The sequence below is a fragment of the Pinus tabuliformis genome, chromosome 7 (genome assembly GCF_031772625.1).
Source record: "Pinus tabuliformis cultivar Carrire ecotype Pingquan chromosome 7, CPIR1, whole genome shotgun sequence".
Lineage (NCBI taxonomy): Eukaryota > Viridiplantae > Streptophyta > Pinopsida > Pinales > Pinaceae > Pinus > Pinus tabuliformis.
In genome coordinates, this window is record NC_142293.1 from 284,664,731 (window position 1) to 284,680,437 (window position 15,707).

At 37.7% G+C, this 15,707-nt stretch overlaps 1 protein-coding gene across 1 annotated transcript in view; it reads right to left on the reverse strand.

The window, feature by feature from the left end:
- LOC149246976 (Carbohydrate-binding-like fold) overlaps positions 1 to 15,707 on the reverse strand; it is a 312,430-nt gene that overhangs the window by 204,033 nt on the left and 92,690 nt on the right. The window contains exons 9-10 of the mRNA XM_089458086.1: positions 14,346 to 14,505; positions 10,155 to 10,270 (exon numbers count right to left, since the gene is read on the reverse strand). Of these exons, the coding sequence (XP_089314212.1) occupies positions 10,155 to 10,270; positions 14,346 to 14,505 (276 nt within the window). The remainder of the gene's footprint in view (positions 1 to 10,154; positions 10,271 to 14,345; positions 14,506 to 15,707) is intronic.

Below are 15,707 nucleotides of genomic sequence, written 5' to 3' on the forward strand. Positions count from 1 at the left end.
GTCCTAAACCATGTCACAAGATAGAAGGAAGAGGATGACTCCATGATATCCAAGAAGGAAGAAAGTTCAATAAAATGAGATGCAAAGGAAAGAGGGAGCCATGCAGCTCTCTCTATGAAGAACTGGTAGTCGATACATTTATAAAGACAAGTTATAAAGCTTGTGATTATGACTTCCCAAATTGAAAAGAAGTCAATAATTGTTGAAATTTTTGTGTAGCTAGAACTAGAATAGTCTTTCACAATTGATAACTACTTCTATTGATGCAATCAGTTCCTTCTTTATACTTTAATCAACAAGTAGTTATACATGAAAAACTTCAAACATTCAAATCTTCAAAAAAAGCAATAAATAGAGATCACAGTAGATAATGAACAGTAGACAATAAACAACAGACAAGAGACACCACGATTAGGCTCACAGCCAGGGCAACACCCACAAGGGGAAAACCCAGAGTTCTTTCCTTATGAGAGAGAGATTTTGTCCATCAAACGTATATCAAATTATTCCAACAAATCCAAAATTGTCATCAATGAAATATGAGTCAATGTTTGTCAATATATCATCTCCAAATTCATTCTACTAGACAGCTCAATAAGGTTAAAATTAGGGCCTATATTCATTGTAATTGGAGGCTAAAAATAGTGTTGTAGTCACCACAGAAATGTCACAGTAGCTTGTCCTCAAACTTAGTCAAGAAACTTCGATCGAGGAGCAATAATTACAGTCAGCGAAAATATCCAAGTCTTCTAAATTTTTCGGCCTTCAAGGTGACACAAAATAGTAGCCCAAACAAAAGTAAAAATGCCCAAGACAAATTCGGTCAACTTTAGTTCCAAGAATAAGGTCAACACAGATCAAAGAAACCCTTTCCTCTTCTTCGCACATGTGGTGCCTTCTCCCTATAATTACATATCAAACTTGTGTTGATTTGATGGTTGAAATGAGTGCCAACAAGCTCATATATATAGGCATCATATGTGGGCTAATTAGCCCTAATGGGGCCGACATGTAGGACTTTTTGAAGCCAACTTATAGGTCATGTTGAGTCGACTTGTAGGTGACAACAAATTAAATTCTTCTTCATATCTTGTAATGAAAAATGACGACCATGGCTACATTATTTTTCACACTCCCTCTTAGTTGGGGAGGTAGTTTTTCATTCTCTCTTAAGATCAACCTTCTCGACCAGCTCTTAGGTCTCACGGCCCACAACCTAAGGAAGAGAACACAATCCAAGTTTCTCTCTCTCTCAAACTCATCATAAGGAAAGATACATAGTATCCCTCTCAAAGCATCTCCTCGATCACTAGGCCTCATGGCACACAACCTACGGGCGGAACCAACAAAGCTTCTCTCGACCACACGGTCTCACAGCACACAACCTACAGGAAGAACCAACAAAGCATCTCATGGACCACAAGGTCTCACAGTACACAGCCTGTGGGAGGAATCACCAATACATCTCCCGAAAAACAATGCCACACGACACACAACCTATAGGAGAAATACATCTCCTGGACCACAAGGTCTCACGGCACACAACCTACAAGGAGGAATACATCTCCCGGGCCACAAGGTCTCACGACGCACAACCTACAGGAGGAATCATCAATACATATCCCGGACAACAATGTTTCACAGTACACAGCCTACAGGAGGAGTCATCAATACATCTCCTAGAAAACAAATGTCTCACAACACACAACCTACAGGAGGATTACATCAATGCATCTTCTGGACAACAATATCTCACAGTACACAACCTACGAGAGGAATCCATCTCTCGAACCACAATGTGTCATGGCACAGCCTATAGGAGATAGTCTATCCATGATGCTATGCAATCAGTGCTTTCTTAACAACTCCAATTTGTTCTCTAAATAGCCAAGCTTCATCCGGGAGAACGACTTCGTCAATACATCAATGACTGCTCATTGGTAGGAACATATTCGAGCATCACAGCTGCTCTCTGGACAATATTTTGGATGTAGTGATATTTGATTTCAATATTCTTTGAACTATCATGCAACACCAGATTCTCAAATAGCTTCACACAACTTTGACTATAAAAATAGATAATAGTCGGCTCTAACATTTGATCAAATAAATCAGAGAACAATTTTTAAACCCATATAGCCTCGCAACAAGCAGCATTAGCAACAATGTATTCAGCTTCAGTTCTGCTCAGAGTAACGGAGGTTTATTTTTCTACTAGAACACAAAACCATAGCGAAGGCCGGGCTAAAACAATATCCAGAGGTGTTATATCTATCATCAAAGATACCAGCCCAATCAACATCAGTGAAACCATACAGTTTCCATTCACCATTAAAAGCATACATCAGACCATACTCAATGGTACTTCGCAAGTACCTCAATATGTGTTTAGCTGCAACCCAATGTACATGACAAGGCTCAACCAAGAATTGACTCAATGTATTCACTGCATAACAAATACCAGTCCTAGTGTTCACAAGATAGTTCTACGAGTCAATCAATTTGTGATAGATAGTACGATCAAATAACTTTGAGTCAATGTCCCAAATCTTCTTCATGTTCATCACCATAGGAGTGTCCATGGACTTGTAGTCCATCATGCCAAATATCTGAAGAATAGTAACAATGTACTTGCCTTGGCCCACAAAGATCCCATCAAGCTTTTTCCAAATTTCCAATCCCAAATAGTAATGCATAAGGCCAAGATCTTTCATCTCGAATTCGGAAACTAACTCCCTCTTGCAATGAACAACTAATACTTTGACTCTGTCAGAAACAAATCGTCTACATACAATAGTAATATCAAGGGTTCACCTTCAACAACCTTGAAATATAGATTTGGATCAGCATCGCTCTTCTTGAAGCCAAGACTCAAAAGATAACAATCAATACAGGAGTACCATGCACGAGGGGCCTGCTTAAAGCCATACAGGGTCGTCTTCAATTTACAAACACGTGTCTCTCTATCATGAATCTCAAACCCTTGACGTTGATCAATATAGACTTCTTCTTCAATGACCCCATTTAGAAAAGTTGTTTTGACATCCATTTGATGTAGCTTCCAACCTACAATAGAGGTAAGAGCAATAACAGATTTAATAGATGCATACCTCGCAACGGGAGCAAAGGTGTCTTCATAATCCCCTCTCTCCTTCTGGGAGAATCCATGAACCACAAATCTAGCCTTGTATTTTTCCACACTTCCATTAGTAACATGTTTTATCATGTAGATCCATTTTGAGGACACAAAGAACTTTCCTTCAAGTCTAGGTACGATCTCCCAAACATCATTCTTCAATATAGATTGATATTCTTCAATCATCGAATCTTTCCATACTTGCTCTTCAACAGCTTCTTCATAGGAGGATGGCTCGGACTCAATGATCTTGCACATCAAGGTTGTCTAACCAAAGTACTTTTTAGGCTTCTTACTTTCCCTGAAAGTCCCATGAGCAACAGCATGACCTTCAGCTTCCTTCAATGTCTTCTCTAACCAAGCAGGTTTCTTTCTTGTCTTGGCAACAGGAGATTTTGTAGATTCAACAGGTTCATGATCAACGTCTTCTTCATGTGAATCTTCATTTACAAATACAAGTTCCTGGGGCCTTGGTTTCACATTCTTTGGAGCAGTTTCTACTTCATCATCATATTCCAAGTTTGAACCCTTGGATTTCCATTATGCAGCGTCCTTATCAAATATAACATCCTTACACATTTCAATATATAGTTGGCCTGGAATATAGACCCTAAAGGCCTTTGAATTCTCACTATATCCAACAAAGATACCCTTCTTCCCGGATGGTTCCAACTTTGTCCTTTTTTTCTTTGGGGACATGAACAAAAACTAGACAACCAAAGATTCTGAAATGTTCAACATTCGGTCTCTCACCTATAAAAACTTCTTCGAGAGTCTTGTAATCCAAGATTTGATGTGGACACCCGATTTCAACGTAGACAGAAGTTCGTGCGGCTTCACCCCAAAGAAACATAGGTAATTCTTGATCATGAAGCATGGCTTTGATAGCTTCCATTATAGTTCTATTATTTCCCTTTGCAGTTCCATTTTGTTCAGGATAGTAGGGAATAATCAACTCCATCTTAATTCCAGCATCCCTACAGAAATCAATCAATTCTTTTGATACATACTCCCCACCATTGTCAGACCATATAGTGTTGATTCTTCTTCCTCTAGTATTTTCAACCTGTGCTTTGAATTCACGAAACTTTTCAAACACTTGATCCTTGGTCTTGAGAAGATAAATCCAGGTTTTGCGAGAATAATCATCAATAAAAGATACATAGTATAAGCATCCACCCAAGGTTTTATCAGGCATGGGCCCACAAACATCAGAATGTATAAGATCCAATATTCCTTTGGATCTACTATCACTGCTAGTGCATCTTCCATTAAAAATTTTCCAAAGGGCACATCCTTTGCATACCCCATCATGATCTATCTTCAGTTCAAGTACTCCTTTAAAAAAATCTTTCAATCTTCCCAAAGCTTTGTAATGCATAAGAGCATACCTTCTATGCCAAATCTCACTAAGTTCTATAATATTGTGAAGAAGAGCATCGAATGAACATCCAAGGAGATGATATAGTCCTCCAATTCATACCCCAATAACTTTAGCAGATTCAAAGGATGCATTTTTCTTCCACACTAAGACTTGTCCATCGTCAAAAGAAACTCTATATCCTTTTTCTTCAGGGGATGATATGGACAACAAATTTTTCTTTAAACTAGGAATATATAAAATATTGTCAATGGATACATTACCTTTGGATTCTAATTGGAAAGGCGACAAACCAATGCCCTTGACCTCATATTTTCCATTGTCTCCAAGCTTGACCTTCTGAGAAAACTTATTTTCAAGTAATTCAGATGGATGATCACAATTTCCAGTCATGTGCCTAGAAGCAACACTATCCACAAGCCAAATTTCATGATCATTTTCAATAGAACCTGTAAGAGCACAAATAAATGAGTGTTCAAATTCAAAATCATTTCTCTTATTCCTCCTCTTTGATGATGGCTCATTTAGATCAACAACAGATGCATGATGTCATCCTCTTCTTTTACAATCATCATCCCTTCCATAGTCATCTCTCTGATTCTTTTGAGGACATGGAGCTTGACAGTGACCATAAGCTTGACAACGAAAGCATTGAACATTTGTTAGATCACTTTTATCTCTTTTATCTTTGTTGTCTCTTCTATCTCTTCTATCTCTTCTCCTTCGATAGGGAGAAGGTCTTCTAAGAGAGGTAGAATCCTTCCTTGAAGCAGATCTTGGACCTTGTCTTTTACCAGCACTTCTTTGGAATCTGCCAAAATTTGGTTTCTTCTTCTTATTTCCCTATGCATGTGCTGCAAATGCTTCTATACTTGGATCTTCAAATTCTCCTCTAGAATAGAGTCTCGACTCTTCTTGAGTGCATGTTGCCCATAGTTTTTCAAAAGTTGGAGCTTTCTCTCTTGCACTAATACCTGATGCAAATGAGTCCCAAGATCTAGGGAGACCACCCAAAGCAATAGCTACCAATTCCTTATCAGATACTTCTTCATCAATGGCTTTGAGTTGGTCTCTAATTTGAGATATTTTGAAAGTTGACAAAATATGATGAGACTATGTCATTCTTTGCCATCTCGATGTTACGAAGTTGACCTCTTAGAGTGATGGATTGATTCACATTATTAATGGTATACAATCCAATGATAGCATTGTACGTAGCCTTAGCAGTCTTATGTTCAACAATAGAGGGAATCAAATGATCCCTAACAGAATCTAATAAAATGCTTCTTGACAAAATATCATCTCCATGACACTTATCTTTTCTTGTTTGATCAGATGGTTCAGTGACTTTACCTGTGACAATTCCAAAGACTTTGTTCCTTTCAAGAATGATCTCAACCCTTGCCTTCCAAGCCCTGTAGTTAGTGGCTCATTCAAGCTTGCTTTCAGTCTTCATGAAGGAAGAATTCATGATGAAGATTGTTGGTCACAAGGTGACACAAAATAGAAGCCCAAACATAAGTAAAACTGCCCAAGACAAATTCGGTCAACTTTAGTTCAAAGAATAAGGTCAACGCAAATCAAAGAAACCCTTTCCTCTTCTCCGCACATGTGGTTTCTTCTTCCTGTAATTGCAAATTGAACTTGTGTTGATTTTATGATCGAAATGTGTGCCAACGAGCTCATATAGATAGGCATCATATGTGAGCTAATTAGCCCTAATGGGACTGACATGTAGGACTTGTTGAAGCAAACTTGTAGGTCATGTTGGGCCGACTTGTGGGTGACAAAAATAAATTCTTCTTCATTTCTTGCAATGAAAAATGTCGACCATAGCTACATTATTTTTCAACGGGAATCTCCTCTCTATTTGAGAGGGAGTAAAGGAGTCTCCAAGAATAGGAGCAAGAATCTATTTCCTAATCAAGAGGAAATAGGGATCTCTCTAGTTAAGAGTGATGATAAACACCACGTTTGTATTCTCTTCTTCATGTGTCATGCACTAGGCTAGGACTAACAGTGGTACGTCTATGTGAAGGTCGTGAAGAGAGAATGGTGGATGGAGGATTGGATAAGCACTTGTGATTTCCTTAAGGATAGAAAATCCAAGATAGGAAATGGACCAATACTCTTTGAGGATTGGACATGTATCCAAGACAAGAGTGGTCGAAGAGGACTGATATTCTTTAAGGATTGGGAATCCAAGATAAGAATAGTCCTAAAATGACATACCTAGTTAAAATCTGGATGGGGTATGTGCCTTGAAGAGGTAGTGTCATATCTCACATAAAGGCTCCCAGCATTATTCTCTTGTATAACAAAGAGTTTGTCAAGTTAAGGCCTTACTATCATGACAATGTTGGTCATGATGTTGATGCTTAAAGAAAAAAAGAATGAAAAATAATATTTTGAGCATGGGTTTCATGCTCCATTTTGATGATCATCTAGGTCAAGTATGTTCTTCGTGCTTATAGGGTTTGTCAAGTCAAAAGAATATTTTTCTTGAGTCAAAAGAGTCTTTATCATTTATAAAAGACCCCGTCGAGTAAGTTGTAACATGTAAAAGATATGGATTGAGTCTAGAAAGACCTAGAAATCTCCAAGCACAAGTTGGCCCTAGTAGTGACAAGTCGGCCTAAAAGAGGCTATTCGACCTCATCAAAAATGTTATAAATATAGGTTGCATTGACCACATTTGATCACCAATTTGATCTCTCTCATCAAGAAGTTTGATTTGAAGCTGGCAGCGTCAAGGAAGCAAGTGCAAAGGTCTATAAAGCAAGAAGAACTCAAGCAGAAAGAAGAAGAATTTGTTTCTAGGTCTTACTCTCTCACATGTGCGAAAGCTAGGGTTTCTACAGCTTCAAGGAAGGCCAAAAATTGCAGGTTTGAATTGTTGCAAGTTGAATTACAAATCCAAGTTGTTGGAGAGCCAAATACTCTTATTTGATCAAGTTCGACTTTCGAGGACCTTGTCTTGTCGAAAGAAAGTCTTCTTGAAGAATTAACACGTGTGATAATTAGGGTTTCCGTAGTTGCTACAAGGTCGAAGTTTGGGGCCGAAATTGAAGCAGGAAGTTGGTTACAGCATAATTGACTATTGTTATCTTCAGTGATCTCAAACTTGATTGGAAAGGCTTCTTGGAGGGTTGGCTTGGTGCTTGGAGGAGGACTTGGTCTAAGGTTTGGGTCTTGGTTTTCATTTGAAGCAGATTCTATAAGCGATTCTTTCTGGGTTTTCCCCTTGGAGGGGTTTACCCTAGCTTGGAGCCTATTTTTTGTGTCCATTGTCCATATTGTTTATGAACTAAATAATTATTTGATGATAAGATCTAATAAATTAACACAAGAATATAAAGAAAGTTCATAAGCAATTATTAAGCCCAAGGAGAATTTGAATTAATAGCTACCAAACTGCATTCTCCAACAACCTTTTGAAGGTAAGGGAGGCATTGGCTACCATGGTATGACATGAATCATGGCCAATATTAAAGGACACAGTTGCAACAACATCTGACTGGGAAGATTTTCAAGAGGTGGAGGACATCGTTCTTGATGGTCACTTTTGGAGAGGTGTGAGGAATGTTTTGCAATTCACCAACCCCATTTATAACAATATTTTTTTTGTAGATACAGATGCGCCAATGATTGGGGAGGTGTATGAGCAGATGGATAGCATGCTAGAGAAAATAAAAGATATTGTTGAGCTAAAAGATCTCATCTTGTATGATCATATTCACAAACATGTGGTCAAAAGGTGGGACAATCTTAATGTTCCACTCCATGCCTTGGCATATGTCCTTACGCCAAAATACTACTCTCCATCTTGGTTGGCCCAACTTTCACCTAGTGGTGTGATTAGGAGAAAACCCCATATAGATCTAGAGGTACAAAATGGCTATATGACCACATTAGACAAGCTCGTGCCTAACAGGGAGGAGTGTGCCAGATTGCGTGGAGAGTTAAACATATACTTTAGTCAAACTGGAGCACTTGGTTCTTTGCATGTTATTGATGATGGAGATAGAATGGATCCTGTTGAGTGGTGGAACATGTATGGCTCTCCGGGGCCTTTGGCAAAATTGGTAATGAAAGTTCTTTCACAGGTGGTTAATACTTCTTTTGTAAAGAGGTGTTGGAGCACCTACAACTTCATCCACAATGTCAAAAGACACTACCTGAATGAAAACCCAGCAAAAATCTTGGTTTATGTACACTACAACTTGAGGTTGTTGACACATTATAATGACCAGGCTCAATATGTTCAAGCATATGTCACTTGGGACAGCAACATGGAACAAGACAATTTGGAGGATGGAGCCTCACATTTGGAACAATTGAAAGCAGAACTTTTGAAAGATGGTGATGAAGTAGCAACAACAACATCAACATCCATGCCACCACCTCATCATCCACTAGCAGTGCTCAAGTTGCACCAGCTTTGTTGCCACCTCCATCTGCAACGTCACGTGGAGGTCATGTACCTTCTAGTTTTGGACATGGTCGTCTGACTATGCAGGAGGAGACTCCCAATAATCCACAAGAAAAGAAATTAGAAATTTCTCATGGCAAAAGGAAAATGTAGTAGATAATATATTTACTTGTCTTTACTAGTTTCTAGTACTTTTTATAACTATTGACTCTTTCATATTTATTATGGCTTTTTTGTAAACAATATATGACAATTTAAGTTTGAAGTTGGCAATTATAACTCATTGGTAAATGAATTATGACTATGATGCTTCATGAAAGTTGAAATATTTCATTTCATGTTTGATATTCGTTATTATAGTTTGGTAATGCTTAAAAGTACAACTTTAGTGATGGCAAATGTTATATGGTTTAATCCATGTTTTTATGTTTTTTATAACTAACTTATCAATTCTACATGCTTTTGTTGACATATATACATCAAAATATATAAAAATATATATTATATAAAAATCACTCTCGATTCGCTTCCGACCCAGAAGCCTCTTAAAATTGTCACTCCCTTCTCCTGGTTTCGCTACCACTTCCAAGCAGCCTTAACTGACATTTTTACATTTTACCTTTGACTTAAAACTTATTTTATTTCATCAAGTTAGCATTCGTCATTACTTAACATTAGTAATTTTATTCTTACCTTGAGCCTAGCTTGTTAACATTTACACCAATCTTTAGCTCTCTATCTTGTTTGATGCATTCCCAATTATCATGTAATCAATATTCCACAAGTTAAGCTTGAATATATATTATTATATTTCTCCAACCAACAGAACAACTATATATGTATTATGTTGAATTGCTTTCAAGGCAAAATACATATTCCTAAGCATCTTAAGATGTTTAAGATGCATATAATACTCTAGGATGGCTTTTGCCAGTCATGTTGACCACACTTTGCCAATACAAGAAATTGTTTCATTTATTTTTATCTTTTTTTCAAATCCACAACATGCAATACTACAAGGCAAGAAATGACACAACTCCCATTCTATTGCATCCATTTATTTCCCCACCTAAACTTGTACTTCCCAGTGGCCAGCACCAATATTCCTGTCAGCATATCTACTTTTTCATTAAAATGAAAGAAACAACTACACTAACTAATAGAGTGTACAAAATTATACAACAAATTTGCCAGCAATTTCTAACCTGAAATGGCTGAGATATATTAACATGACTGTGCTCAACCAGAACCTCCATAGATGGAGGTGAAACATCAAATATTGTATTCTCACCCTTGTAGAATGGCAACAACCTGTATTTTCCTGTATGCAATATTTAGGAGAGTCAAAAATCAAACCTGAAAACAGATATTTATTATTAAGGTGATGCTTTGACATAATTTGTAAAATTCTGTCACTAACTCACACCAAAATAATAATGTTAAAAATAGATATTGACAATGACAATAGCAAAGAAACTTGATCTTCAACAGAACTTTTCCAGAAAGTAAAGTTGTTTTCTATATGAGAAATATACTCCACTCAGGTGTAAACAAACAATTCACACTAAAATTGCCATACATAACAAAGTTTACCAACAATACTCCAGGCAATATAGCATATATGTGCAAAGAATTTATCACAAGTATATGTATTGATCCCTGTTACCACAGATATGTAGTGGTAATTAAAGGAAAAAAAAAAAAAATCACATATAGATAGAAGTTCCACGAAGGAGATCTATGGTCCTTCCCTGAACACTTTGCAAAAGATGCTTCCTACATTTGCTCAACTCAGTCGCATTTGATGATTATGCTTACCAGGCTTGATCTATGTGTCATCTTGTCATAATAGGGGTGACCATTGGTTGAGTTGGACAATGGATAAAACGCCCTAAATTTATGCGATATGCCACATTTTTCCATGGTGGATCATAGTCATCCCAACTGTTGTCACTCTTGGGTTGAGTTCTCTTAGTGGGGGCTTTGAAAGGTGTACTGTGTCCATATGCCAATCCATACTACTCCCCATCCTTCTTGATTTTCATTGTCCTGCTCATGGATTGGCTGTCATGTCACCAAAACCTTTGTTCTTCATTGTCCCATGAGAAAATCCTAACCCTAAAAGAGTTGTAAGCTCAAGATTGAGAACAAAATTAATAAATAATTCAAAAGTCAACATAAAGCTCGAGCGATGCCCCCTCACAATCAGGCCTCTACCCCAAATAGTATGCAATGAAATGCATATCTAAAGGAAAAGAACTAAATGAAATAAAGAAAAAGAACAAGGTCAGAAAAAAGCTTAACAAGAGGTAGTATGAAACAGTGCCAAGGGGTAACACTATCCAAAGGTGTTACAAGCACCATATACCATATCCATTCTTAGGGTCTAACTTGTCATTGGTTCTTTGGCATTTGGCACCCACATGTCCATATTCCTTGGGTAGGACCAGAAGACTGTTGCCTTGGAGGTTGATGCAACTAAAAGAATGGAAAAGCATATCATGGCCACAAGAAAGAAAATCAAAATGCCTAGCATGAGCTCTACCCTTGCATGTCTTAACCCTGATGAGCGATGAAGTATCTCATCTTAAAGGGTAATATAAAATGCTACATCATAAAGAGCAAACCCTAACCCTTGAGCTATGCAACGTAATAGAAAGCATTATCAAGAAAAGGTAAAAGGTGCAATAGAGAGGTGGAAAAAGCAAGCCTCCCTCCTTTACATTCATACACTGACGATGTGGACTCCCCATTAGTTGGTCCCTCTGACCATGGCACTTGGCCAGAGGCCTTTTCCTCTCCATTCTCATGCATCTACACTAATGCCTATTGATTGAGGGGTTGACCTTGGAAATGTCACTTCCCTTGAGGATTGGAAGCACCTAATAGGGTTTACCATTAGCCACCTCTATCAAGGTAGGGAACACCTTTACGAGACTTGGTCTAGTTAGATATCGAAAGGTGATCCTTCTTTAAGTATTAGTATGCCCTTAGTATTCAAGTTTGTTCCACTTAGATGCATATATGATCTTAGTCTCTGATGGATGATTGCTTTCACTTGAGTTCATGTTGTTTTTGTCAGGTGTTCTACAGTGGCCCCGACTTTTACGTCACCCACTCTACAAGTATCCAAGCATCTTCCAAGAGATTGATGGCTTAGTAGATGCAGCATTGAGAGAGTTTGGTCTCCTGATGATTTGAGCAGTTGTTACATTTCCCAGAGGACCTTCAAAATCCAAGACAGTGGTCTACTTTGACCAAGCATATAGGATTCTCATGATGACACCACTGGAACCAGCATGTCCCCAAGCTAGTCTTGACACAACCTGATGGGCAAGACTTAATTCAAAGCCTAGATGAGGATGGTCTCCCACTGAGAGAAGAGGCTTTGTTTTGACTGTTGGATACCCATGGAGATGACTTGATGGCACCCCAGCTTAACTTGCGACCCTAGAGGACGATTTGAATTGGCTTTGAGGGACTTTCCTCAAATTTTGGATGATTCTAGCATCATGGCATTCTTTTAGACCTCACTTCACCATGACATGGCATTTGGAGCCCTAAAAGGGTATGGCGTAACCTTTTTAAAGGATACAACTCACACGTGTGGGAAATTATGGTTTATTTTGTCATTTAGCTAGTCGGTTAGCTTGTAAGCCAACGTCATTTTATGTCAGACTTGTCTTAGGCGCTACATTAGTCATAAATTAGTTGCTGAGGTAGACCTCATATAAATAGAGGTCATCTCATTCATCTTTTCATCATCACTTGTGGACCAATTCGGCCTCTCTAAAAGATTTTGACATAGCTGAAATAAACTTGTATCTTGTGTAGATGTGATCTTTTGTGGAGCATTTGCTTTTGGCGACATTGCTCCATGCATTTCTTGTAAATATTCTATAATGTTGAATATCTTCTATGGCTATTGCATGGAATGGTTATTGTTAGGATTTCTATGTGCTAGTTTTTATTGAATCTTTTTCTAAGATATCTTGACAAAGTATTGTATGCATTACCCTTAAAAGTGTGTGGCAATCCCTTGAGTGAATCTTCATGTTAAGCTTTCCTTAGTTATTTTATCCCCTCATAAAATGTTAGCTAGAGTTTTTCATTATTGCTTACTCCATCCTAAGGTTTGATTCTTCCATAAGTAGATCTCCCTCTAGACTCCAACACCTAAGATCAAGCCATTCATATTCCACATAGGTGATAACACCATAAAAATTACCTTAAACCTAAATTTTCAACCTCTACTTAAATTTTCAACACTTTAAGGCAAGTCGCTAGGCTATGGCTCGAGCTGAATTCCACTTGGGCAAGTGTGTTTGCTTTTGGGAGGTTTCTACAACTGGTTTGTAACTCGTTGCCTCAAAATCATTGCCTTTCCATAGTGAATTATTTCATTTTAAGGTTGACATCACTAGCCCTAGGGTAAACCCTAATTTAGCCCTCAATTTCAACTTGGGGCTTTTTGAAGGCTTGATGTCCTAAATATTGATCATATTTATCTTGTGAATACTTTTCTCGGCCTTGTGTACCTTCGTAAGCCTATTATCATTGCTTATTCATTAAACCCTCGGTCACTTGTGCCCTAGATAGGTCTTTGGAGGGAATGCTTTACCTTGTCGTTGCTAGTTTGAGCCTTGTCCTTTCGCTGAATGTCTTTCCCTAGCCTATCCTAGCAGCCACTTGAACTCAACACATATACAGGGGTATTCACGTAAACTATCAGAACAGTGCTAAGTTAGAAGTCTAAGGCTTGTAGGTGACAATGGGCCTCCACCTTATAGTGCTGTCCCTTGGTCTAGTCCTTGTCTTGTGAGGCCACTCACAATACCTGCTAGATTTTGAGGCAACAGAGTTCAACATGTCACTTGCAGAAATTGAACCTCGGTGGGAAGGATAACAACCCTCCTCCCAACCACCCAAGCTAGACCCAAGAAAACCAGAAAATCCAATATGAAACCCCTTCATTAACAGTGCTCAATAAAATAAAGCAGTAATAGAGGCATTACATTTAGAGCAATCCAGAAAAAGATGTCTGCTTAGATGCAAAAATCTGATGATGCAAAAAACAAACAAAAGTGGAACAAGGAATATTTAACACTAAAATGCAACTGATTTGACCTCACAAAATATTATGCTATAGTGCCAACTTTTCAGTTATAGTTTTGATAATATGATCTGTTCAAAAAATATCCATGAGTTATAAACACGGCCATATCTAAAATATGCTAACCCTCCCTTCATCCCCACAACCAAATAAAATTTCCAACTTCACCGGCCATGTGAAACTGAATTATCTTCACATATGGACTAGCCTTGGGGCTAACATACCTATGAACACATGGAAAAATTGACACTATCTGATTGGAAACGAAGATGAGAAAATGTACCACATGGAATAAACTTAAAAGCAAATTTCCCATTTGCATCAGATATTGCATGACAAAGCGCTTGATTTGGCCAAGGAGCTGCTCCAGAACCCTGAGGGCACTTCACCTCATGGACATCATCTGAATAAAGGTATACATGAACACCTAAAACAGGGTTACCCTGCAACAAAGAAACAAAAACTTTAGCAAACTACCCTCGAATGTAAATTTATAGCTCCAAACGATAGATTTAATGTCAAAATTTACAGATCCATAATTACTAGAGAAACAATCAGTCACCAATTGTTAGGAAAAACAGCCAATTGGCAAAATGTATAGCATGTATACAAAATATACTCTGTAAAACCACAGAGACAAAAAAATGTACTGTGTATAATGGCCCAAGGGTGGGGGATGGGGGATGAGGCGAAAAGCATCTCAAAATGAAAAAAATAGTTCGAATAGCATGAAATGGCATAAACATACTATGATGCACCTTGGTCATAACGGTATGCCATGAGCATTTATTGTTCATAAGGTGAAGGCAAAAGGTCATATAATCCAAGAGATTTCAAATGTGTATATAATGTAAAAGATTCATAATATGGTGATATGCAATCAATATGATTGTCATATTTACAATGCCTCAAGAGATATGAGAGTTCTAAGGACAATAATTATTAATAAAAATTAGTTACCTTACATGCCCTTGTGTCTAGGAAGACTTTATCCTCAAAGCACAAAAGGAAAAAAGACAAAAGATCATTGAAGCTTAGAACAATATTACAATATCATAGAAGCATCTATCCTTCCTAGGTTAACTTTTATTAGAAATATCTCTTGGTGATATTTTCGAATGGAACGTTTCTTATTATGACTTCAAGAACATCTATTGTAAGAGGCCATGTTAGAATTCAGATTCTTTGGAATGTAGACAGGCTAGAATTCAGATTCTTTGGAATGTAGACAGGTTAGAATTCAGATTCTTTGGAATGCAGAAGTTATAATTTGATTGATCAGAGGAAGGACTCCCCTGATGAGGATGATGGTTAACCATAGGTTGTGTAATAATATATTCATCACATACATTTGTTCATTTGTGAATAGATAAAACTTCCTTTGTACCAACAAATTGATACTTAAAGTGAACTAAGGTTATAGAAATTTATTTTCAATCAATAAAATGGGTAAAGAAAGACTAGAAAATGGTTAGCCAGGCTAGAAACGTAATGGTGGAGTCAAGTTACACATATCCAAAATTGAAAAGCAAGCTCAAGTTGGGTCTCAACCAACATGAAAATGGCTTGAGGCCATTCAACTATAGTCAGAAGAAAATGCATACTAGTCAGAAGAAAACACAACCTGCATGGGATAGAAAAGGTC